Source organism: Lipophrys pholis (genome assembly GCF_963383615.2).
Source record: "Lipophrys pholis genome assembly, contig: SCAFFOLD_44, whole genome shotgun sequence".
Classification (NCBI taxonomy): Eukaryota; Metazoa; Chordata; class Actinopteri; order Blenniiformes; family Blenniidae; genus Lipophrys; species Lipophrys pholis.
In genome coordinates this window covers 138,988-165,071 of record NW_028291857.1, presented here as the reverse complement: position 1 = coordinate 165,071, position 26,084 = coordinate 138,988, and the positions used below count along the sequence as shown (strand labels likewise).

General features: G+C 48.7%; 1 protein-coding gene across 1 annotated transcript in view; it reads left to right on the top strand.

Moving 5' to 3' along the window:
- Positions 1–25,846, top strand: part of runx1 (RUNX family transcription factor 1) — a gene marked incomplete at both ends in the record, with an annotated part of 43,420 nt that extends 17,574 nt beyond the window's left edge. Inside the window, 4 exons of the mRNA XM_080494119.1 lie at positions 8,811–8,915; positions 21,006–21,224; positions 25,069–25,191; positions 25,293–25,846. Of these exons, the coding sequence (XP_080350245.1) occupies positions 8,811–8,915; positions 21,006–21,224; positions 25,069–25,191; positions 25,293–25,846 (1,001 nt within the window). The remainder of the gene's footprint in view (positions 1–8,810; positions 8,916–21,005; positions 21,225–25,068; positions 25,192–25,292) is intronic.
- Positions 25,847–26,084: the final 238 nt, after the last annotated feature.

Genomic DNA, 26,084 nt, shown 5'->3' with positions numbered 1-26,084 from the left:
CCTTTAGAACCTCCTTTAGCCTAGGAAAAAGGGATACTTCCTTTAGAACCTCCTTTAGCCTAGGAAACAGTGATGCTTCCATTAGAACCTCCTTTAGCCTAGGAACCACTGATGCTTCCTTTAGAACCTCCTTTAGCCTAGGAAACAGTGATGCTTCCATTAGAACCTCCTTTAGCCTAGGAACCACTGATGCTTCCTTTAGAACCTCCTTAAAAATAGGAATGACTGATGCTCCCTGTAGAACCTCCTTTAGCCTAGGAACCACTGATGGTTCCTTTAGAACCTCCTTTAGCATAGGAAACAGGGATACTTCCTTTAGAACCTCCTTTAGCCTAGGAAACAGTGATGCTTCCATTAGAACCTCCTTTAGCCTAGGAACCACTGATTCTTCCTCTAGAACCTCCTTAAAAATAGGAATGACTGATGCTCCCTGTAGAACCTCCTTTAGCCTAGGAACCACTGATGGTTCCTTTAGAACCTCCTTTAGCATAGGAAACAGGGATGCTTCCTTTAGAACCTCCTTTAGCATAGGAAACAGGGATGCTTCCTTTAGAACCTCCTTTAGCCTAGGAACCACTGATGCTTCCATTAGAACATCCTTTAGCCTAGGAACCACTGATGCTTCCTTTGGAACCTCCTTTAGCCTAGGAACCACTGATGGTTCCTTTACCAAAGGAGACCAGCTCATGTTCCCCCACAATTCCTTGCGGCGACAACATTTAAAGGAACCCGCTCATCGGAGTTTCAGGGAAACTCAGGATGACTGAGAAAGGAGCAGATCATGTAACTTACCAAGCAATAATCTGCCTAGAACAACTTCAAATCATCTAGAACCCAGAGGAACTTTATGTAGTTCATTTTCAGAAACTCTTTCCCCACCATGGCAGACGTCACTAACTAGAGCCGCCGTCGCTTTATTATGACGTCACTAAGTGAAAGTCTGACTGCCTCACCACCGTGATCTCCTTTACTAACTCCTTTAGGAAGCCTCCTAACACCTTTACTAACTCCTTTAGGAAGCCTCCTAACACCTTTCCTTAACTCCTTTAGGAAGCCTCCTAACACCTTTCCTTAACTCCTTTAGGAAGCCTCCTAACACCTTTACTAACTCCTTCAGGAAACCTCCTAACACCTTTCACTAACTCCTTTAGGAAGTCTCCTAACGCCTTTCCTTAACTCTTTTAGGAAGCCTCCTAACACCTTTACTAACTCCTTTAGGAAGCCTCCTAACACCTTTCACTAACTCCTTTAGGAAGCCTCCTAACACCTTTCACTAACTCCTTTAAAAAGTCTCCTAACACCTTTCACTAACTCCTTTAGGAAGTCTCCTAACACCTTTCACTAACTCCTTTAGGAAGCCTCCTAACACCTTTCCTAACTCCTTCAGGAAACCTAACACCTTTTACTAACTCCTTTAGGAAGCCTCCTAACACCTTTCACTAACTCCTTTAAAAAGTCTCCTAACACATTTCACTAACTCCTTTAGGAAGCCTCCTAAAACCTTTCACTAACTCCTTTAGGAAGTATCCTAACTCCTTTACTAACTCCCTTAGGAAGCCTCCTAACACCTTTCACTAACTCCTTTAGGAAGCCTCCTAACACCTTTCCTAACTCCTTCAGGAAACCTAACACCTTTTACTAACTCCTTTAGGAAGTCTCCTAACACCTTTCACTAACTCCTTTAAAAAGTCTCCTAACACCTTTCACTAACTCCTTTAGGAAGCCTCCTAAAACCTTTCACTAACTCCTTTAGGAAGTATCCTAACTCCTTTACTAACTCCTTTAGGAAGCCTCCTAACACCTTTCACTAACTCCTTTAGGAAGCCTCCTAACACCTTTCCTAACTCCTTCAGGAAACCTAACACCTTTTACTAACTCCTTTAGGAAGCCTCCTAACACCTTTCACTAACTCCTTTAGGAAGCCTCCTAAAACCTTTCACTAACTCCTTTAGGAAGTATCCTAACTCCTTTACTAACTCCTTTAGGAAGCCTCCTAACACCTTTCACTAACTCCTTTAGGAAGCCTCCTAACACCTTGGATGACATCACGGGGTTAAGGTAAAGTTGATAGTTAAGGAGTGAGGACGTACCTTGAAGCTTTGTTGAGGGTGGGTGGAGGTGGAGGTGGAGCTATCATTAACAGTCTGTGAACTCCAGAGTGTAAACCAGGGGTCCTCCATAGGTGAAGCCAGCTGTCTGGCCGGCGCCGGCCCATGAGCAGCACATCAGCATGAAGTAAAGGTGAATTTGTGGTGAAAAATGCGCAGCTCTAGCTTGTTTGGACCTCATCCCACACCGTAGTCAGAGCCGCAGTTTGAGCGCATCTGTAATTACGTCAATGCTGCTCGGCTCGGACGTCCACGGATTTCACTTTCACGAGCCGCCACACCCCCATCATCCAACAGTGAGTCAGCATTAAAGAAAGAACCATGACCTGCAGCGTGTCATGTGTATGTCAGCGTTGGCACAAGAGAGCAACAGAGGCAGCGTCACTGCTTTCATTGTCAAAGCTGAAGAACCTCTGCTGATGCTGAGGTCATTAAAACAATAATTCATCTGGTGGATGAAGTTTGAAGTCAAGAGGAGAAAAGAAAGGAACCGGTAGAGGAGCTGTTAAAGGAGCGTTCACACACAGAACCACCACAAGTTTTAACCCTAACCCTAACCCTAACCCTAACCCTAACCCTAACCCAGCTGTTCAGGAGCTGCTGGGAGAAGAACTGGGGGGTGGAGTCACATGTTTTTAAACTCAGGTGTTGACCTGACTTACCCGGTGTCTCCACCAGACGCACCTGAGACGTGATTCTCATGTCCTCTGCTGCTCGATGAGTCCTGGCAGCTGGACACATCTCTCACAGCAAAATACACAACTGAATAGAACAGATTCTCCTGACTCAGCACATTCCTGACAGACTAGTGATAGAAAACTAGAGAAAGGAGAAAGGTTCTGACGCTCCAGCGATTTTAAACCGCTTGTCTCACAGCCCACTCACAACAGAGGACACACCCTGGACCTGCTCATCTCCTATGGCCTGACCACTGCTGTGTCCTCTGGTGATGACCTGACCACTGCTGTGTCCTCTGGTGATGGCCTGATCACTGCTGTGTCCTCTGGTGATGGCCTGACCCCTGATGCGTCCTCTGGTGATGGCCTGATCACTGCTGTGTCCTCTGGTGATGGCCTGACCCCTGATGCGTCCTCTGGTGATGGCCTGATCACTGCTGTGTCCTCTGGTGATGGCCTGACCCCTGATGTGTCTTCTGGTGATGGCCTGACCCCTGATGTGTCCTCTGGTGTTGACCTGACCACTGATGTGTCCTCTGGTGATGGCCTGACCCCTGATGTGTCCTCTGGTGTTGGCCTGTCCTCTGGTGTTGACCTGACCACTGCTGTGTCCTCTGGTGATGACCTGACCCCTGATGTGTCCTCTGGCAATGGCCTGACCCCTGATGTGTCCTCTGGTGTTGACCTGACCACTGCTGTGTCCTCTGGTGTTGACCTGTCCTCTGGTGTTGGCCTGACCACTGCTGTGTCCTCTGGTGATGACCTGACCACTGCTGTGTCCTCTGGTGTTGACCTGTCCTCTGGTGTTGGCCTGACCACTGCTGTGTCCTCTGGTGATGACCTGACCACTGATGTGTCCTCTGGTGATGGCCTGACCCCTGATGTGTCTTCTGGTGATGGCCTGACCCCTGATGTGTCCTCTGGTGATGGCCTGATCACTGCTGTGTCCTCTGGTGATGGCCTGACCCCTGATGTGTCTTCTGGTGATGGCCTGACCCCTGATGTGTCCTCTGGTGTTGACCTGACCACTGATGTGTCCTCTGGTGATGGCCTGACCCCTGATGTGTCCTCTGGTGTTGGCCTGTCCTCTGGTGTTGACCTGACCACTGCTGTGTCCTCTGGTGATGACCTGACCACTGATGTGTCCTCTGGCAATGGCCTGACCCCTGATGTGTCCTCTGGTGTTGACCTGACCACTGCTGTGTCCTCTGGTGTTGACCTGTCCTCTGGTGTTGGCCTGACCACTGCTGTGTCCTCTGGTATTGACTTGACCACTGCTGTGTCCTCTGGTGTTGACCTGGCTGTGTCTGACCACCACTGTGTCTTTTGTAACATTACTAGTTTTAGTCAACAGGAGGCGCCATTGGTAATGCTGTGGAAGTGCTGTCTTGCTTCTGAAGTGGCTTCAGACGTTAGTGTCCTCCTGCTGACATTTTACCTGCGTCCTGTGATTTTATTGTAAATCATTTTAATAGTAAACTCACCACAAGCCTGAACTCAGAGGCTCCACTTAAAACCAAAATCATTAAAAACAAAGTTCTGTCTCCGCGGAGAAACCAGGAAACTAAAAGATTGAAGAGGCAGAAAGGAAATGGAGGACACCGAGACACTTGGTCCAGTTTTCTACCTGAAGAGACACTGGAGAGTTTTGTCCTTGTTGACACCGAGACACTTGGTCCAGTTTTCTACCTGAAGAGACACTGGAGAGTTTTGTCCTTGTTGACACCGAGACACTTGGTCCAGTTTTCTACCTGAGGAGACACTGGAGAGTTTTGTCCTTGTTGACACCGAGATACTTGTTCCAGTTTTCTACCTGAGGAGACACTGGAGAGTTTTGTCCTTGTTGACACCGAGATACTTGTTCCAGTTTTCTACCTGAGGAGACACTGGAGAGTTTTGTCCTTGTTGACGTTGAGACACTTGGTCCAGTTTTCTACCTGAGGAGACACTGGAGAGTTTTGTCCTTGTTGACACCGAGACACTTGGTCCAGTTTTCTACCTGAGGAGACACTGGAGAGTTTTGTCCTTGTTGACGTTGAGACACTTGGTCCAGTTTTCTACCTGAGGAGACACTGGAGAGTTTTGTCCTTGTTGACACCGAGACACTTGGTCCAGTTTTCTACCTGAGGAGACACTGGAGAGTTTTGTCCTTGTTGACGTTGAGACACTTGGTCCAGTTTTCTACCTGAGGAGACACTGGAGAGTTTTGTCCTTGTTGACGTTGAGACACTTGGTCCAGTTTTCTACCTGAGGAGACACTGGAGAGTTTTGTCCTTGTTGACACCGAGACACTTGGTCCAGTTTTCTACCTGAGGAGACACTGGAGTAGTATTCTGATGTCGTCAATGTTTTAGCTTAATTTATTTGATTTATTAATTCATTTAATAAGCTCAATTATTTTTTAATAGTTGATTATTTTACTTTTTCTTTTTCTTTCTGATGCAACCAATGTTTTAACTTAATTTCTTTTTTATTTCATGTATTGATTCATGTTATAAAGCTCTTATTTGTTTTACCCCAGTGTCTCCTCATGGGGGCGCTCCGCATTGGGAGTTGAGTCTGGTCTTCCTGTGGGGGGCATCGTCCTGGGGACCGTTGTGTCCTTGGCGGTGGAGCGCAGCACTGTGGTTAACTGAGCGTGGTGTGGGCTCCTGACCTGCTGGGTCAGGGTCCCTGTTGCGGGAGCCCCCATAGCTCTACGCTGTGGCTCCTCTTCCATGTGGTCACTCCCCCCCCATAGCTCTAGGCTGTGGCTCCTCTCAGTGTGGCGGGAGCCCCCATAGCTCTACGCTGTGGCTCCTCTTCCATGTGGTCACTCCCCCCCCATAGCTCTAGGCTGTGGCTCCTCTCAGTGTGGCGGGAGCCCCCATAGCTCTAGGCTGTGGCTCCTCTCAGTGTGGCGGGAGCCCCCATAGCTCTACGCTGTGGCTCCTCTTCCATGTGGTCGCCTCCCCCCCACCCATAGCTCTAGGCTGTGGCTCCTCTCAGTGTGGCGGGGCCCCCCATAGCTCTAGGCTGTGGCTTTTCTTCCATGTGGTCGCCCCCCCCCCCCCCCCCCCCCCCCCCCCCATAGCTCTAGGCTGTGGCTCCTCTCAGTGTGGCGGGGCCCCCCATAGCTCTAGGCTGTGGCTTTTCTTCCATGTGGTCGCCTCCCCCCCCCCATAGCTCTAGGCTGTGGCTCCTCTCAGTGTGGCGGGGCCCCCCATAGCTCTAGGCTTTGGCTTCTCTTCCATGTGGTCACCCCCCCCCCCACCCCCCACCCCCCTCCCCCATAGCTCTAGGCTGTGGCTCCTCTTCCATCTTCTTCTAACCAGTATTTATATTTTGATAGGGCAGTTGGGGTTTGTGGTGGTGGTGGTGTGTGTGTGTGTGTGTGTGTGTGTGTGTGTGTGTGTGTGTGTGTGTGTGTGTGTGTGTGTGTGTGTGTGTGTGTGTGTGTGTGTGTGTGTGTGTGTGTGTGTGTGTGTGTGTGTGTGTGTGTGTGTGTGCGCATTTGTTACAATTTTTTTATTGTATGTGAAGCACTTTGCACTGCAATGAAAAAGTGCTATATAAATAAAGTTTGATTTGATTTGAACTGTCCATCCATGTGTACAGGGTGAATCATCACTATCCAATCATTCAGTCAAATAGTTTCTTTAAAGCTCCAAGAGCTTACCCTAACCCTAACCCTAACCCCTTGTTTAAAGCTCCAAGAGCTTACCCTAACCGTAACCCTAACCCTAACCCCTTCTTTAAAGCTCCAAGAGCTTACCCTAACCCTAACCCTAACCCTAACCCCTTCTTTAAAGCTCCAAGAGCTTACCCTAACCCTAACCCTAACCCTGCTGTCCAGATCTTGTTCAGGTTCAATCAATGATCACTGTAAAAACACAAGCTTTAAAACCATGAAAATCATTAGTAACACATGACCAGGATGTGTTGAACTACAGGATAACTGATGTTTAAGATGAATCATGACTAGTTGAACTACAGGATAACTGATGTTTAAGATGAATCATGACGTGTTGAACTACAGGATAACTGATGTTTAAGATGAATCATGACTAGTTGAACTACAGGATAACTGATGTTTAAAATGAATCATGACTAGTTGAACTACTAATGTTTAAAATGAATCATGACGTGTTGAACTACAGGATAACTGATGTTTAAGATGAATCATGACTAGTTGAACTACAGGATAACTGGTGTTTAAAATGAATCATGACGTGTTGAACTACAGGATAACTGATGTTTAAGATGAATCATGACTAGTTGAACTACAGGATAACTGATGTTTAAGATGAATCATGACGTGTTGAACTACAGGATAACTGATGTTTAAAATGAATCATGACTAGTTGAACTACAGGATAACTGATGTTTAAGATGAATCATGACTAGTTGAACTACAGGATAACTGATGTTTAAAATGAATCATGACTAGTTGAACTACAGGATAACCGATGTTTAAGATGAATCATGACTAGTTGAACTACAGGATAACTGGTGTTTAAGATGAATCATGACTAGTTGAACTACTGATGTTTAAAATGAATCATGACGTGTTGAACTACAGGATAACTGATGTTTAAGATGAATCATGACTAGTTGAACTACGGGATAACTGATGTTTAAGATGAATCATGACTAGTTGAACTCCAGGATAACTGATGTTTAAGATGAATCATGACTAGTTGAACTACAGGATAACTGGTGTTTAAGATGAATCATGACTAGTTGAACTACAGGATAACTGATGTTTAAGATGAATCATGACTAGTTTAACTACAGGATAACTGATGTTTAAAATGAATCATGACTAGTTGAACTACAGGATAACTGATGTTTAAGATGAATCATGACTAGTTGAACTACGGGATAACCGATGTTTAAGATGAATCCATGACTAGTTGAACTACAGGTTAACTGGTGTTTAAGATGAATCATGACTAGTTGAACTACAGGATAACTGATGTTTAAGATGAATCATGACTAGTTGAACTACAGGTTAACTGGTGTTTAAGATGAATCATGACTAGTTGAACTACAGGATAACTGATGTTTAAAATGAATCATGACTAGTTGAACTACAGCATAACTGATGTTTAAAATGAATCATGACTAGTTGAACTACAGGATAACTGGTGTTTAAGATGAATCCATGACTAGTTGAACTACAGGATAACTGGAGTTTAAGATGAATCATGACTAGTTGAACTACAGGATAACTGATGTTTAAGATGAATCATGACTAGTTGAACTACAGGATAACTGATGTTTAAGATGAATCATGACTAGTTGAACTACAGGATAACTGGTGTTTAAGATGAATCATGACTAGTTGAACTACAGGATAACTGGTGTTTAAGATGAATCATGACTAGTTGAACTACAGGATAACTGATGTTTAAGATGAATCATGACTAGTTGAACTACAGGATAACTGATGTTTAAGATGAATCATGACTAGTTGAACTACAGGATAACTGGTGTTTAAGATGAATCCATGACTAGTTGAACTACTGATGTTTAAAATGAATCATGACGTGTTGAACTACAGGATAACTGATGTTTAAGATGAATCATGACTAGTTGAACTACAGGATAACTGGTGTTTAAGATGAATCATGACTAGTTGAACTACAGGATAACTGATGTTTAAGATGAATCATGACTAGTTGAACTACAGGATAACTGATGTTTAAGATGAATCATGACTAGTTGAACTACAGGATAACTGGTGTTTAAGATGAATCATGACTAGTTGAACTACAGGATAACTGATGTTTAAAATGAATCATGACTAGTTGAACTACAGGATAACTGATGTTTAAGATGAATCATGACTAGTTGAACTACAGGATAACTGGTGTTTAAGATGAATTAATCCATGACTAGTTGAACTACAGGATAACTGGTGTTTAAGATGAATCCATGACTAGTTGAACTACAGGTTAGCTGGTGTTTAAGATGAATCATGACTACATGGTCCAGGTTATCTCTCAGAAGTTTTGAGGAGTTTCTTCTCCCGTTCTTCCAGGGAAAAGCTTCACTCTGACCATCACGGTGTTCAGCAGCCCCCCCCAGGTGGCCACGTACCAGAGAGCCATCAAGATCACAGTGGACGGGCCGCGGGAGCCACGCCGTGAGTCCTTACCCTGCTTCTCCATCATTTACAAACACGATCACTACTCCACAAAATGTTCATACCCCTCAGTTCTCACATGTTACTCTCAAAACCAAGTTTTCTCTTCTCTACAAGGTACTTTGTTTTCAAAAGAGTCACAAACCTACAACCGAGTCGACATTAGTGACCAGATAAAAGGCTGTGCTGATGTCATCAATACTTTACTGATGTAATCAAATCTTTACTGGTACACAATTACTGTTCTACCTGTGGACTGTACCACTGTACTCACTGAGTACTGTGCTACTGTACTACCTGTGGAGTGTACTACTGTACTCACTGAGTACTGTGCTACTGTACTACCTGTGGATTCTGTTAATATACTCCTGAGTGCTGTATTTATGTGCAGTACGTCAATATTCTAATCAGAGTAGACTGCTTACGTGTTCTCCTTTCAGGAAGTCCAGATGATGAAAGCTCCATCCGTGTTCTGGCCCACATATTTCAGCGGAGTGAGCCGTTACACTGTCATTTGTGAAGTAATGCAGTAATTAGTAATAATTTTTTTTTTTTTTTTTTTTAAAAAAAAAAAAAAAAAAAAAAAAGTAATAACTTTTTTATAGACACTTTAAAACAGCTGTGGCTGAAGCCAAAGAGCTTCCCATAAAAGACAAAGTAAACAAAAAAAAAATTACAATACAAGAGTAAAAACATTGAAATACAGTCTAACAACGATAAAACCAAGCACAGAGTCTCAAACATGGTTAAAAGCCAAGGAATAAAAATGGGTCTTAAGATTAGTTGTAAAAGTGGACGGGGAGGGGGGTTGTCTGACGGGCAGTGGAGCTCATTCCACAACAGAGGGGCTGCAACAGCTTTGGTTTGGACCTCGGTTCCTCCAGAAGAAGCTGATCAGCTGACTGGAGGCACCGAGCAGGGGTGTAGGGGTGGAACAGCTCAGAGAGGGAGGGCAAAGCAAGACCATTCAGAGATTTAAAAACAAATAAAAGAATCTTAAAACGAATTCTAAAATGACCTGGCAGCCAGTGGAGAGACGCCAGAATGGAGTTCTGTGTTCCGTCTTACCTGCTCCAGGTAGAAGGTGTGCTGCAGCATTCTGGACTAACTGGAGACGAGCGAGGGAGGACTGGCTGACTCCAACATAAAGTACTGCGTTACAGTAATCCAGCCAGGACGGAATACTGCAGCGTTCTGGACTAGCTGGAGACGAGCGAGGGACGACTGGCTGACTCCAACATAAAGTACTGCGTTACAGTACTCCAGCCAGGACGGAATACTGCAGCGTTCTGGACTAACTGGAGACGAGCGAGGGACGACTGGCTGACTCCAACATAAAGTACTGCGTTACAGTAATCCAGCCAGGACGGAATACTGCAGCGTTCTGGACTAACTGGAGACGAGCGAGGGACGACTGGCTGACTCCAACATAAAGTACTGCGTTACAGTAATCCAGCCAGGACGGAATACTGCAGCGTTCTGGACTAACTGGAGACGAGCGAGGGACGACTGGCTGACTCCAACATAAAGTACTGCGTTACAGTAATCCAGCCAGGACGGAATACTGCAGCGTTCTGGACTAACTGGAGACGAGCGAGGGAGGACTGGCTGACTCCAACATAAAGTACTGCGTTACAGTAATCCAGCCAGGACGGAATACTGCAGCGTTCTGGACTAGCTGGAGACGAGCGAGGGACGACTGGCTGACTCCAACATAAAGTACTGCGTTACAGTAATCCAGCCAGGACGGAATACTGCAGCGTTCTGGACTAACTGGAGACGAGCGAGGGACGACTGGCTGACTCCAACATAAAGTACTGCGTTACAGTAATCCAGCCAGGACAGAATACTGCAGCGTTCTGGACTAACTGGAGACGAGCGAGGGACGACTGGCTCACTCCAACATAAAGTACTGCGTTACAGTACTCCAGCCAGGATGGAATACCGCAGCGTTCTGGACTAACTGGAGACGAGCGAGGGACGACTGGCTGACTCCAACATAAAGGGTGTCACAGTAATCCAGCCAGGACGGAATACTGCAGCATTCTGGACTAACTGGAGACGAGCAAGGGATGACTGGCTCATTCCAACATAAAGTACTGGATTACAGTAATCCAGCCAGGACGGAATACTGCAGCGTTCTGGACTAACTGGAGACGAGCAAGGGATGACTGGCTCATTCCAACATAAAGTACTGCATTACAGTAATCCAGCCAGGACGGAATACTACAGCGTTCTGGACTAACTGGAGACGAGCGAGGGATGACTGGCTCGCTCCAACATAAAGTACTGCGTTACAGTAATCCAGCCAGGACGGAATACTGCAGCATTCTGGACTAACTGGAAACGAGCGAGGGACGACTGGCTGACTCCAACATAAAGTACTGCGTTACAGTAATCCAGCCAGGACGGAATACTGCAGCGTTCTGGACTAACTGGAGACGAGCGAGGGACGACTGGCTCACTCCAACATAAAGTACTGCGTTACAGTAATCCAGCCAGGACGGAATACTGCAGCGTTCTGGACTAACTGGAGACGAGCGAGGGACGACGGGCTGACTCCAACATAAAGGGTGTCACAGTAATCCAGCCAGGACGGAATACTGCAGCGTTCTGGACTAACTGGAGACGAGCAAGGGATGACTGGCTCATTCCAACATAAAGTACTGCATTACAGTAATCCAGCCAGGACGGAATACTACAGGGTTCTGGACTAACTGGAGACGAGCAAGGGATGACTGGCTCATTCCAACATAAAGTACTGCATTACAGTAATCCAGCCAGGACGGAATACTACAGCGTTCTGGACTAACTGGAGACGAGCAAGGGATGACTGGCTCATTCCAACATAAAGTACTGCATTACAGTAATCCAGCCAGGACGGAATACTGCAGCGTTCTTGACTAACTGGAGACGAGCGAGGGACGACTGGCTCACTCCAACATAAAGTACTGCGTTACAGTAATCCAGCCAGGACGGAATACTGCAGCGTTCTGGACTAACTGGAGACGAGCAAGGGATGACTGGCTCATTCCAACATAAAGTACTGCGGTACAGTAATCCAGCCAGGACGGAATACCGCAGCGTTCTGGACTAACTGGAGACGAGCGAGGGACGACTGGCTCACTCCAACATAAAGTACTGCGTTACAGTAATCCAGCCAGGATGGAATACCGCAGCGTTCTGGACTAACTGGAGACGAGCGAGGGACGACTGGCTGACACCAACATAAAGTACTGCGTTACAGTAATCCAGCCAGGACGGAATACTGCAGCGTTCTGGACTAACTGGAGACGAGCAAGGGATGACTGGCTCATTCCAACATAAAGTACTGCGTTACAGTAATCCAGCCAGGACGGAATACTGCAGCGTTCTGGACTAACTGGAGACGAGCGAGGGACGACTGGCTGACTCCAACATAAAGTACTGCGTTACAGTAATCCAGCCAGGACGGAATACTGCAGCGTTCTGGACTAACTGGAGACGAGCGAGGGAGGACTGGCTGACTCCAACATAAAGTACTGCGTTACAGTAATCCAGCCAGGACGGAATACTGCAGCGTTCTGGACTAGCTGGAGACGAGCGAGGGACGACTGGCTGACTCCAACATAAAGTACTGCGTTACAGTAATCCAGCCAGGACGGAATACTGCAGCGTTCTGGACTAACTGGAGACGAGCGAGGGACGACTGGCTGACTCCAACATAAAGTACTGCGTTACAGTAATCCAGCCAGGACAGAATACTGCAGCGTTCTGGACTAACTGGAGACGAGCGAGGGACGACTGGCTCACTCCAACATAAAGTACTGCGTTACAGTACTCCAGCCAGGATGGAATACCGCAGCGTTCTGGACTAACTGGAGACGAGCGAGGGACGACTGGCTGACTCCAACATAAAGGGTGTCACAGTAATCCAGCCAGGACGGAATACTGCAGCATTCTGGACTAACTGGAGACGAGCAAGGGATGACTGGCTCATTCCAACATAAAGTACTGGATTACAGTAATCCAGCCAGGACGGAATACTGCAGCGTTCTGGACTAACTGGAGACGAGCAAGGGATGACTGGCTCATTCCAACATAAAGTACTGCATTACAGTAATCCAGCCAGGACGGAATACTACAGCGTTCTGGACTAACTGGAGACGAGCGAGGGATGACTGGCTCGCTCCAACATAAAGTACTGCGTTACAGTAATCCAGCCAGGACGGAATACTGCAGCATTCTGGACTAACTGGAAACGAGCGAGGGACGACTGGCTGACTCCAACATAAAGTACTGCGTTACAGTAATCCAGCCAGGACGGAATACTGCAGCGTTCTGGACTAACTGGAGACGAGCGAGGGACGACTGGCTCACTCCAACATAAAGTACTGCGTTACAGTAATCCAGCCAGGACGGAATACTGCAGCGTTCTGGACTAACTGGAGACGAGCGAGGGACGACGGGCTGACTCCAACATAAAGGGTGTCACAGTAATCCAGCCAGGACGGAATACTGCAGCGTTCTGGACTAACTGGAGACGAGCAAGGGATGACTGGCTCATTCCAACATAAAGTACTGCATTACAGTAATCCAGCCAGGACGGAATACTACAGGGTTCTGGACTAACTGGAGACGAGCAAGGGATGACTGGCTCATTCCAACATAAAGTACTGCATTACAGTAATCCAGCCAGGACGGAATACTACAGCGTTCTGGACTAACTGGAGACGAGCAAGGGATGACTGGCTCATTCCAACATAAAGTACTGCATTACAGTAATCCAGCCAGGACGGAATACTGCAGCGTTCTTGACTAACTGGAGACGAGCGAGGGACGACTGGCTCACTCCAACATAAAGTACTGCGTTACAGTAATCCAGCCAGGACGGAATACTGCAGCGTTCTGGACTAACTGGAGACGAGCAAGGGATGACTGGCTCATTCCAACATAAAGTACTGCGGTACAGTAATCCAGCCAGGACGGAATACCGCAGCGTTCTGGACTAACTGGAGACGAGCGAGGGACGACTGGCTCACTCCAACATAAAGTACTGCGTTACAGTAATCCAGCCAGGATGGAATACCGCAGCGTTCTGGACTAACTGGAGACGAGCGAGGGACGACTGGCTGACACCAACATAAAGTACTGCGTTACAGTAATCCAGCCAGGACGGAATACTGCAGCGTTCTGGACTAACTGGAGACGAGCAAGGGATGACTGGCTCATTCCAACATAAAGTACTGCATTACAGTAATCCAGCCAGGACGGAATACTACAGCGTTCTGGACTAACTGGAGACGAGCAAGGGATGACTGGCTCATTCCAACATAAAGTACTGCATTACAGTAATCCAGCCAGGACGGAATACTACAGCGTTCTGGACTAACTGGAGACGAGCAAGGGATGACTGGCTCATTCCAACATAAAGTACTGCATTACAGTAATCCAGCCAGGACGGAATACTGCAGCGTTCTTGACTAACTGGAGACGAGCGAGGGACGACTGGCTCACGCCAACATAAAGTACTGCGTTACAGTAATCCAGCCAGGACGGAATACTGCAGCGTTATGGACTAACTGGAGACGAGCGAGGGACGACTGGCTCACTCCAACATAAAGTACTGCGGTACAGTAATCCAGCCAGGACGGAATACTGCAGCGTTCTGGACTAACTGGAGACGAGCGAGGGACGACTGGCTCACTCCAACATAAAGTACTGCGTTACAGTAATCCAGCCAGGACGGAATACTGCAGCGTTCTGGACTAACTGGAGATGAGCGAGGGACGACTGGCTGACTCCAACATAAAGTACTGCGTTACAGTACTCCAGCCAGGACGGAATACTGCAGCGTTCTGGACTAACTGGAGACGAGCGAGGGACGACGGGCTGACACCAACATAAAGGGTGTCACAGTAATCCAGCCAGGACGGAATACTGCAGCGTTCTGGACTAACTGGAGACGAGCAAGGGATGACTGGCTCATTCCAACATAAAGTACTGCATTACAGTAATCCAGCCAGGACGGAATACTACAGCGTTCTGGACTAACTGGAGACGAGCAAGGGATGACTGGCTCATTCCAACATAAAGTACTGCATTACAGTAATCCAGCCAGGACGGAATACTACAGCGTTCTGGACTAACTGGAGACGAGCGAGGGACGACTGGCTGACTCCAACATAAAGTACTGCATTACAGTAATCCAGCCAGGACGGAATACTGCAGCGTTCTTGACTAACTGGAGACGAGCGAGGGACGACTGGCTCACTCCAACATAAAGTACTGCGTTACAGTAATCCAGCCAGGACGGAATACTGCAGCGTTATGGACTAACTGGAGACGAGCGAGGGACGACTGGCTCACTCCAACATAAAGTACTGCGGTACAGTAATCCAGCCAGGACGGAATACTGCAGCGTTCTGGACTAACTGGAGACGAGCGAGGGACGACTGGCTCACTCCAACATAAAGTACTGCGTTACAGTAATCCAGCCAGGACGGAATACTGCAGCGTTCTGGACTAACTGGAGATGAGCGAGGGACGACTGGCTGACTCCAACATAAAGTACTGCGTTACAGTACTCCAGCCAGGATGGAATACTGCAGCGTTCTGGACTAACTGGAGACGAGCGAGGGACGACGGGCTGACACCAACATAAAGGGTGTCACAGTAATCCAGCCAGGACGGAATACTGCAGCGTTCTGGACTAACTGGAGACGAGCGAGGGACGACTGGCTCACTCCAACATAAAGTACTGCGTTACAGTAATCCAGCCAGGACGGAATACTACAGCGTTCTGGACTAACTGGAGACGAGCAAGGGATGACTGGCTCATTCCAACATAAAGTACTGCATTACAGTAATCCAGCCAGGACGGAATACTGCAGCGTTCTTGACTAACTGGAGACGAGCGAGGGACGACTGGCTGACTCCAACATAAAGTACTGCATTACAGTAATCCAGCCAGGACGGAATACTGCAGCGTTCTTGACTAACTGGAGACGAGCGAGGGACGACTGGCTCACTCCAACATAAAGTACTGCGTTACAGTAATCCAGCCAGGACGGAATACTACAGCGTTCTGGACTAACTGGAGACGAGCAAGGGACGACTGGCTCACTCCAACATAAAGTACTGCGGTACAGTAATCCAGCCAGGACGGAATACTGCAGCGTTCTGGACTAACTGGAGACGAGCGAGGGACGACTGGCTGACTCCAACATAAAGTACTGCGTTACAGTAATCCAGCCAGGACGGAATACTGCAGCGTTCTGGACTAACTGGAGACGAGCGAGGGACGATTGGCTGACTCCAACATAAAGTACTGCGGTACAGTAATCCAGCCAGGACGGAATACTGCAGCGTTTTGGACTAACTGGAGATGAGCGAGGGACGACTGGCTGATTCCAACATAAAGTACTGCGTTACAGTAATCCAGCCAGGACGGAATACTGCAGCGTTCTTGACTAACTGGAGACGAGCGAGGGACGACTGGCTCACTCCAACATAAAGTACTGCGTTACAGTAATCCAGCCAGGACGGAATACTACAGCGTTCTGGACTAACTGGAGACGAGCAAGGGACGACTGGCTCACTCCAACATAAAGTACTGCGGTACAGTAATCCAGCCAGGACGGAATACTGCAGCGTTCTGGACTAACTGGAGACGAGCGAGGGACGACTGGCTGACTCCAACATAAAGTACTGTGTTACAGTAATCCAGCCAGGACGGAATACTGCAGCGTTCATGACTAACTGGAGACGAGCGAGGGACGACTGGCTGACTCCAACATAAAGTACTGCGTTACAGTAATCCAGCCAGGACGGAATACTGCAGCGTTCTGGACTAACTGGAGACGAGCGAGGGACGATTGGCTGACTCCAACATAAAGTACTGCGGTACAGTAATCCAGCCAGGACGGAATACTGCAGCGTTCTGGACTAACTGGAGACGAGCGAGGGACGATTGGCTGACTCCAACATAAAGTACTGCGGTACAGTAATCCAGCCAGGACGGAATACTGCAGCGTTTTGGACTAACTGGAGATGAGCGAGGGACGACTGGCTGATTCCAACATAAAGTACTGCGTTACAGTAATCCAGCCAGGACGGAATACTGCAGCATTCTTGACTAACTGGAGACGAGCGAGGGACGACTGGCTCACTCCAACATAAAGTACTGCGTTACAGTAATCCAGCCAGGACGGAATACTACAGCGTTCTGGACTAACTGGAGACGAGCAAGGGACGACTGGCTCACTCCAACATAAAGTACTGCGGTACAGTAATCCAGCCAGGACGGAATACTGCAGCGTTCTGGACTAACTGGAGACGAGCGAGGGACGACTGGCTGACTCCAACATAAAGTACTGTGTTACAGTAATCCAGCCAGGACGGAATACTGCAGCGTTCATGACTAACTGGAGACGAGCGAGGGACGACTGGCTGACTCCAACATAAAGTACTGCGTTACAGTAATCCAGCCAGGACGGAATACTGCAGCGTTCTGGACTAACTGGAGACGAGCGAGGGACGATTGGCTGACTCCAACATAAAGTACTGCGTTACAGTAATCCAGCCAGGACGGAATACTGCAGCGTTCTGGACTAACTGGAGACGAGCGAGGGACGATTGGCTGACTCCAACATAAAGTACTGCGGTACAGTAATCCAGCCAGGACGGAATACTGCAGCGTTTTGGACTAACTGGAGACGAGCAAGGGATGACTGGCTCATTCCAACATAAAGTACTGCATTACAGTAATCCAGCCAGGACGGAATACTGCAGCGTTCTGGACTAACTGGAGACGAGCGAGGGACGACTGGCTCACTCCAACATAAAGTACTGCGTTACAGTAATCCAGCCAGGACGGAATACTGCAGCGTTTTGGACTAACTGGAGATGAGCGAGGGACGACTGGCTGATTCCAACATAAAGTACTGCGTTACAGTAATCCAGCCAGGATGGAATAAAAACTGGATTACTGTTTCAAAGTGCTGCTGGGCCAGAACGGTCTTCACCTTTACCTGCTGAGGTGGAAGAAGCTGGACTGAAACACTGTCCTCATCTGAGTCCAGTTTAAAATCACTGTCCATTCTAAAACCTAGCTTTAAAACCACTGGCTTCACATGTGGAGCCAGGCCAGAGCAGTACCACGGATGCCCACCAGGTGCTGCAGCCGGGACATCAAGATGTCATGGTCCACAGTGTGGAATGCAGCAGTCAGGTCCAGCAGAACCACCACCATCATTAGCCTGGAGGATGTCATTAAAAATCCTGAGCAATTCTGACTGTGCTGTGCAGGGGTTTAGAACCCGACTGGAAAACTTCTAGAACATTGTGCTCCTCCAGGTAGTCCTTAAGCTGTGCGTGGACAATCTTCTCTAGAATCTTTGAGATAAAAGGCAGCTGGAGAACGGCCTAAAATCAGCCAAGACAGCCTGGTTCTTTAAGAAGGGGCTGAACCACTGCATGTTTAAAAAGAACAGGAACACCAGACGAAAGGCTGCAGTTAATAATAGTGAGGATGAGCTGCCCTGTGCTGTGGAAGGTTCCTTTAAAAAGATGAGGAGGGACACCATCTCGGGGGAACCTGAGGGCTTCATATGGGCAACCACATCCTCTAAAAGTGACAATGTCACTGAAGTCACTGGCTCCAACTCGTCAATGCATCCAGACAAGGAGCAGAACCAGAGAGATCAGAGCCAGGAGCTGGAACCAGGGCCCTGATGGAAAGAACCTGCTCAATGAAATAATGCAGGAAGTTCTCCCACGTTTCAGGGGAGGATTCCAGGAAAACAGACTGTGGGCCATTTAAAACAGAATCAATGGTTCTAAAAAGCAGGCGTGAGTCGTGGCAGTTTTCCAGATTTATTTTGGACAAGTGCTCCTTTTAGCATCTTTTACAGTGTTCTGATATTTGATCCACTCTCCTTTAAGATTAGTAAGGAAACATGCCACTTGTCCTCCTTCCAGGGGCGCTCAGCTCTGCGACACGCCTGTCTGACTGCTCGGGTTCTACCATGGAACCAGGGCTCAGGTTTGGCTTGAGGCTGCCTAGTTTTTAATGGAACCACAGAGTGCAGAATGGATGTGCAGGAGGAGTGAAACCAAGAACTGAGCTCCTCTGCATCAGTACATTCTGGAGGGACACAGAGCTGGTTGAAGACAACAGAGAAAAGACCAGCAGTGGACAGAGTGGACAGAGTGGAGCAGGAGCACGGGTTCTAACTGCAGCGCGGGAAAAGCTAATATCAAATAAGACAGACAGAGGAACAGATAGAACATTGTCACATATTAGCAGGTTCCTCACAGACAGACCATGACAGTACCAGATCTAAAGTATGCCCACGTTCCTGTGTGGAACCAGACTCACACCGAACAAGGTTCCTGTGTGGAACCAGACTCACACTGAACAAGATTCCTTTGTGGAACCAGACTCACATTGAACAAGGTTCCTGTGTGGAGCCAGACTCACATTGAACAAGGTTCCTGTGTGGAGCCAGACTCACATTGAACAAGGTTCCTGTGTGGAGCCAGACTCACACTGAACAAGGTTCCTGTGTGGAACCAGACTCACACTGAACAAGGTTCCTGTGTGGAACCAGACTCACACCGAACAAGGTTCCTGTGTGGAACCAGACTCACACCGAACAAGGTTCCTGTGTAGAACCAGACTCACACTGAACAAGGTTCCTGTGTAGAACCAGACTCACACTGAACAAAGTTCAAAGTCTCAGTAAGATTTAAGAAGTCCTTCACAAGAGGTTTATCAGGACAACAAACATGTATGTTAAAATCTCCAACGATAAGAACACGATGGTATCTGTGCATGAGTCCAGCCAGAAAGTCAGAGAAGTCCTTAATAAAATCCTTGTGGTATTTGGGTCGTCGGTAGATGACTGCGTACAGAACCGGGTCGGAGCCGCCCACTTCAAATAAAGTCAGCTCGAAGCTGGAGAATGATGATACAGCGCACTGCTACATTATAAACAGTCGCAGTTCCACCTCCACGACCCGATGTCCGTGGGGAGCTGAAGTAGGAGCAACCAGCCGGTACCAGGTCGTTAAAGGAGCTGCACTCACCGGCACCGATCCAGGTCTCCGTCAGGCAGAGGAAGTCCAGAGCCCTGGAGTTGAAGAAGTCCCTCAGGATCAAGGTTCTGTTTGCCAGCGATCTGGCATTCACCAGGCCAATCCTGTAGACCGGCGGATCGGAGAACCCGGCGCAGCGTCCTCAGGTTGCTGGGATTCCCCCCGCGCTGGCGGAGGAGTCAAGGAGAGGGGGGGCTTTCAGTTTTGCCAGCCGGCCGCTGTGTTTACCGCGGCGGTGGCGGCGCTTTCGCCAGGGCACTAAAGCCAAGGTCCTGCACAGGTGAGCCGGGACCCCCGATAGAAGCTGGGGCAGGGTGTGTGCCCACTACGGTTTAATGCAGCAAGATCACCCACATTGTTTCGGAGATCTAGAAGAGACTGGCGGTCATAGATCAGTAGAGACTCGCCCTGGAGAGTGCCAAGTATGGAAAACGCAAAAAATACAAGAAAAACTGAACGCAACAGACGGCGAGCCACATACACCGGCGCCATCTTGTATGAGTCAGGGAACAAATCAATTAGAGGAGTTACACTGTCACTCTTGAAGTTGACACAGTAATTGGAGTAGTTATACTGTCACTTTTGAAGCCGAGGCAGTAATTGGAGTAGTTATACTGTCACTTTTGAAGTTGACGCAGTAATTAGAGTAGTTATACTGTCACTTGTGAAGCCGAGGCAGTAATTGGAGTAGTTACACTGTCACTTGTGAAGCCGAGGCAGTAATTAGAGTAGTTACACTGTCACTTGTGAAGCCGAGGCAGTAATTAGAGTAGTTACACTGTCACTTGTGAAGCCGAGGCAGTAGTTGGAGTAGTTACACTGTCACTTGTGAAGCCGAGGCAGTAATTAGAGTAGTTACACTGTCACTTGTGAAGCCGAGGCAGTAATTAGAGTAGTTACACTGTCACTTGTGAAACAAAGAAGACACTCTTGCGTGTTGACAAGAGAAAACATGTTGAATATGAGTCATTGATATGAAGACGATGAGAACTGATCACACTGATCCTCCAGGTCATCGGCAGAAGATGGACGAGGTCAAGCCCGGTTCGCTGGCATTCTCTGAGAGGCTGACGGAGCTGGAGCAACTGAGACGGAGCTCCATGAGAATGACGCCTCCTCACCATCATCACCACCACCATCATCATCATCAGTCTTCCGCCAGCAACCGGCAGCCTACAGCACTCAGCGCCAACAGCTTCTCCAGCCCCGCCCACTCCCACATCACTGCAGGTACCTGACCACCAGCCAGGGGTCAAAGGTCACATGGCACCAGGGCAACATGAGTATAATACGAATATCGACAGGTTGTGTGTGTGTGTGTGTGTGTGTGTGTGTGTGTGTGTGTGTGTGTGTGTGTGTGTGTGTGTGTGTGTGTGTGTGTGTGTGTGTGTGTGTGTGTGTGTGTGTGTGTGTGTGTGTGTGTGTGTGTGTGTGTGTGTGTGTGTGTGTGTGTGTGTGTGTGTGTCCCTCACAAAACCACATAAGCTGCAGCCCAGCCATGTGGACACTAAACCTCTCCAGGTGATTTACAGATGAATCTCTCCAGAGGCTTTGATAAGGTGGGGGATTTGAAGGTGTCAGACCCTGGTGGCCTCCAATAGGTGGCTGGCTGAACATGGAGGCAGTCAGTGTCTGCAGGACCCCCTGGAGTGAGATGCTCCAGCACATTCCTGAGTCAGACTTCACATGTCATGAACTTATGTCATGACATGAAGATTGTCTTTCCTTAGAAATGAACCAACTTTTCTGTGGTCTTGTGAGATCCCAACACCAGATACGTGAACTTGTCCACCACGTTCAGTCGCTGCCCGTTGATGTAGATGTTGGTAAAGCGTATGGCTCTCCAGGAAATAGCTGATGACGTAGATGTTGGTACAGCGTATGGCTCTCCAGGAGCTGGCTGATGACGTAGATGTTGGTACAGCGCATGGGTTTCCAGGTAATAGCTGATGACGTAGATGTTGGTACAGTGTATGGCTTTCCAGGAGTTGGCTGATGACGTAGATGTTGGTACAGCGTTTGGCTTTCCAGGAGCTGGCTGATGACGTAGATGTTGGTACAGTGTATGGCTTTCCAGGAGCTGGCTGATGACGTAGATGTTGGTACAGTGTATGGCTTTCCAGGAGCTGGCTGATGACGTAGATGTTGGTACAGCGTATGGCTCTCCAGGAGCTGGCTGATGACGTAGATGTTGGTACAGTGTATGGCTTTCCAGGAGCTGGCTGATGACGTAGATGTTGGTACAGCGTTTGGCTTTCCAGGAGCTGGCTGATGACGTAGATGTTGGTACAGCGTATGGCTTTCCAGGAGCTGGCTGATGACGTAGATGTTGGTACCGCGTTTGGCTTTCCAGGAGCTGGCTGATGACGTAGCTGTTGGTACAGCGTATGGCTTTCCAGGAGTTGGCTGATGACGTAGATGTTGGTACAGCGTTTGGCTTTCCAGGAGCTGGCTGATGACGTAGATGTTGGTACAGTGTATGGCTTTCCAGGAGCTGGCTGATGACGTAGATGTTGGTACAGTGTATGGCTTTCCAGGAGCTGGCTGATGACGTAGATGTTGGTACAGCGTTTGGCTTTCCAGGAGCTGGCTGATGACGTAGATGTTGGTACAGCGTTTGGCTTTCCAGGAGCTGGCTGATGACGTAGATGTTGGTACAGTGTATGGCTTTCCAGGAGCTGGCTGATGACGTAGATGTTGGTACAGTGTATGGCTTTCCAGGAGCTGGCTGATGACGTAGATGTTGGTACAGCGTTTGGCTTTCCAGGAGCTGGCTGATGACGTAGATGTTGGTACAGCATTTGGCTTTCCAGGAGCTGGCTGATGACGTAGATGTTGGTACAGCGTATGGCTTTCCAGGAGCTGGCTGATGACGTAGATGTTGGTACAGCGTATGGCTTTCCAGGAGCTGGCTGATGACGTAGATGTTGGTACAGCGTATGGCTTTCCAGGAGCTGGCTGATGACGTAGATGTTGGTACAGCGTTTGGCTTTCCAGGAGCTAAGTTATTACAAAAGGCGGCAACGTTTCTTGGAAAATACGGCGTTATTACATATTGAATTGAAAGAGGATTACATATTTCAACATTATTACATAATGGGGCGCTACATTCCTTCAAACCGCTGTAGAAGTTTTTCATGTCATTTCTGTCAGCAAAGCCCTGCATCGCATCAGCTTTGTTACTCCACCAGTCGTCTTAGGACTAGTGGTTGGTGGTAGAAAGACGGATGAAGAAAATGATTGATGACTTTTTGTTTCGAGAAAGAGATGCGCAGCATCAGCCTCACTCTCTCGTCCAGAACCAACTGAGTCCAGTGGCAGGACCAGGTCCACACGACTGGCGATGGAACGAAGGCAGGGGATGGCCACTGTCAACTCAGTGGACTGGTCCCTGAGCACTCCATGGTGCCGTTGGCTCAAAAGAAGCTCCTCCGCCCTTCGACAGGGCTTGATTTCGTGGTGCTGGGTGACATGCCATGACATACCAGCCTCCCCACCAGCATGCACCAGTGGGTAGACAGCAACCGCCCGTCCATCAGGCAGGTTGTTCTGAGCTCCAAGTTGCCAAGGCAGGGTTAGGGTTAGGGACAGCCACCGCCCGTCCATCAGGCAGGTTGTTCTGGGCTCCAAGGTGCCAAGGCAGGGTTAGGGTTAGGGACAGCCACCGCCCGTCCATCAGGCAGGTTGTTCTGGGCTCCAAGGTGCCGGTAGCAGGGTTAGGGTTAGGGACAGCCACCGCCCGTCCATCAGGCAGGTTGTTCTGGGCTCCAAGGTGCCAAGGCAGGGTTAGGGTTAGGGACAGCCACCGCCCGTCCATCAGGCAGGTTGTTCTGGGCTCCAAGGTGCCGGTAGCAGGGTTAGGGTTAGGGACAGCCACCGCCCGTCCATCAGGCAGGTTGTTCTGGGCTCCAAGGTGCCAAGGCAGGGTTAGGGTTAGGGACAGCCACCGCCCGTCCATCAGGCAGGTTGTTCTGGGCTCCAAGGTGCCGGTAGCAGGGTTAGGGTTAGGGACAGCCACCGCCCGTCCATCAGGCAGGTTGTTCTGGGCTCCAAGGTGCCAAGGCAGGGTTAGGGTTAGGGACAGCCACCGCCCGTCCATCAGGCAGGTTGTTCTGGGCTCCAAGGTGCCGGTAGCAGGGTTAGGGTTAGGGACAGCCACCGCCCGTCCATCAGGCAGGTTGTTCTGGGCTCCAAGGTGCCAAGGCAGGGTTAGGGTTAGGGACAGCCACCGCCCGTCCATCAGGCAGGTTGTTCTGGGCTCCAAGGTGCCGGTAGCAGGGTTAGGGTTAGGGACAGCCACCGCCCGTCCATCAGGCAGGTTGCTCTGGGCTCCAAGGTGCCGGTAGCAGGGTGAGCTCTGGCTTGATTTCAATCAGTGTGTGCACATATCTAATTAGAGAACTACCTCTCTCCTGACCCGTGCTCTTTCTGATTCTCTGTTTACCTTTCTTTTGTGTTTTGCGCCCTGACACCAAAAAAATCTCCTTGTACTCTCAAAATATTTGTTTGTATAGTACCTGGCAATAAAATATTTCTGATTATGATTATGACTCTGAATTGAAATCCTTCTTTTAACTTATAAATCCTTTAGCTCCCCCATATGATCCAGCACAACACTTGGTTCTCAAAGTGCTGCCCCCGGGAGGTTCCTTGGTTTTCTAAGTGGAAGTGGAACCTGTCTGAATAGTATGATCAGAAAGTGGAACCGGTCTGACCAATCAGATCGAAACCAGTTTGGTGCTGAACCTTTAACCCTGATGAAATGTTCTAGTCTCTGTAGTAGGATGTTCTGATCAATAGTATCAATGTAGCACTGAGATCTAACAGGACCAGAACAGGACCAGTTTTCTGACCGGAATATTGTGATTAAATACAATATGGAAAGTACAGAAAAAGCAATACAACCAGTTCAGTCATAGCGTTCATAACGATGGTATTTCCATGTTTGTTGTCTTTGTCCTGTTTCTTCTGATTGTGACGAACTTCTCTGGAAGACACATCCACTTAATAATTTATTATTCCTTTGTCATTCCACATCATTTACCACAAGTGTCCCTTGGTTTTCTTCGTTTAGACTCCAGACAGATGCAGTCGTCTCCATCTTGGTCCTATGATCAATCCTACCCCTACCTGGGCCAGATAACCACGCCCTCCGTCCATACAGCCAATCCTCTGTCTCCTGGCCGCTCCTCGCTGAGTGACCTGTCATCACGACTGACAGGTAGGTTGACTGTACACACTTAGTCAACACACCAGGACTGGAATGGGCAATAACCTCTGGCCTTTTCCTTCTCTCAGGTCCTGACCTCACAGCATTCGGTGACCCCAGGATGTCCTTGGAACGACCTTTCACTTCCCTCCCGTCGTTGCCAGACTCCCGTTTTTCTGACCCCCGGGTGCACTACCCTCCCACAGCAGCAGCCTTCACTTACACGCCGTCCCACAACCCTGTTTCCAACAGCGCCCTTGGTATCACCATGGCAACGGCAATGGCAACCACGCCATCAGGACGGTACCACTCCTACCTCCCTCCTCCTTACCCTGCCAATACCCCCCATCAGGCTCAGAATGGACCCTTCCAGTCCACGTCCTCACCATACCATCTCTACTACTCTACCGCCACTGGATCTTACCAGTTCTCCATGATGGCCGGGGGCGGGGCAGGGGGGACCAGCGACTCCCGCTCACCACCGAGGATCCTCCCACCATGCACCAACGCCTCCACCGGCTCCTCCATCCTGCACCCCTCAGTACCCAACCAGAACGAAGGCGTGAGCGTAGAGGTGGAGTCCAGTCACAGTGGATCGCCTACAAACATGGCTACTGCTGAAGCAGTGTGGAGACCCTACTGAACATCACGACACATGAAACATGGCTGCTGCTGCTGAAGCAGTGTGGAGACCCTACTGAACATCATGACACATGAAACATGGCTGCTGCTGAAGCAGTGTGGAGACCCTACTGAACATCACGACACATGAAACATGGCTGCTGCTGCTGAAGCAGTGTGGAGACCCTACTGAACATCACGACACATGAAACATGGCTGCTGCTGCTGAAGCAGTGTGGAGACCCTACTGAACATCATGA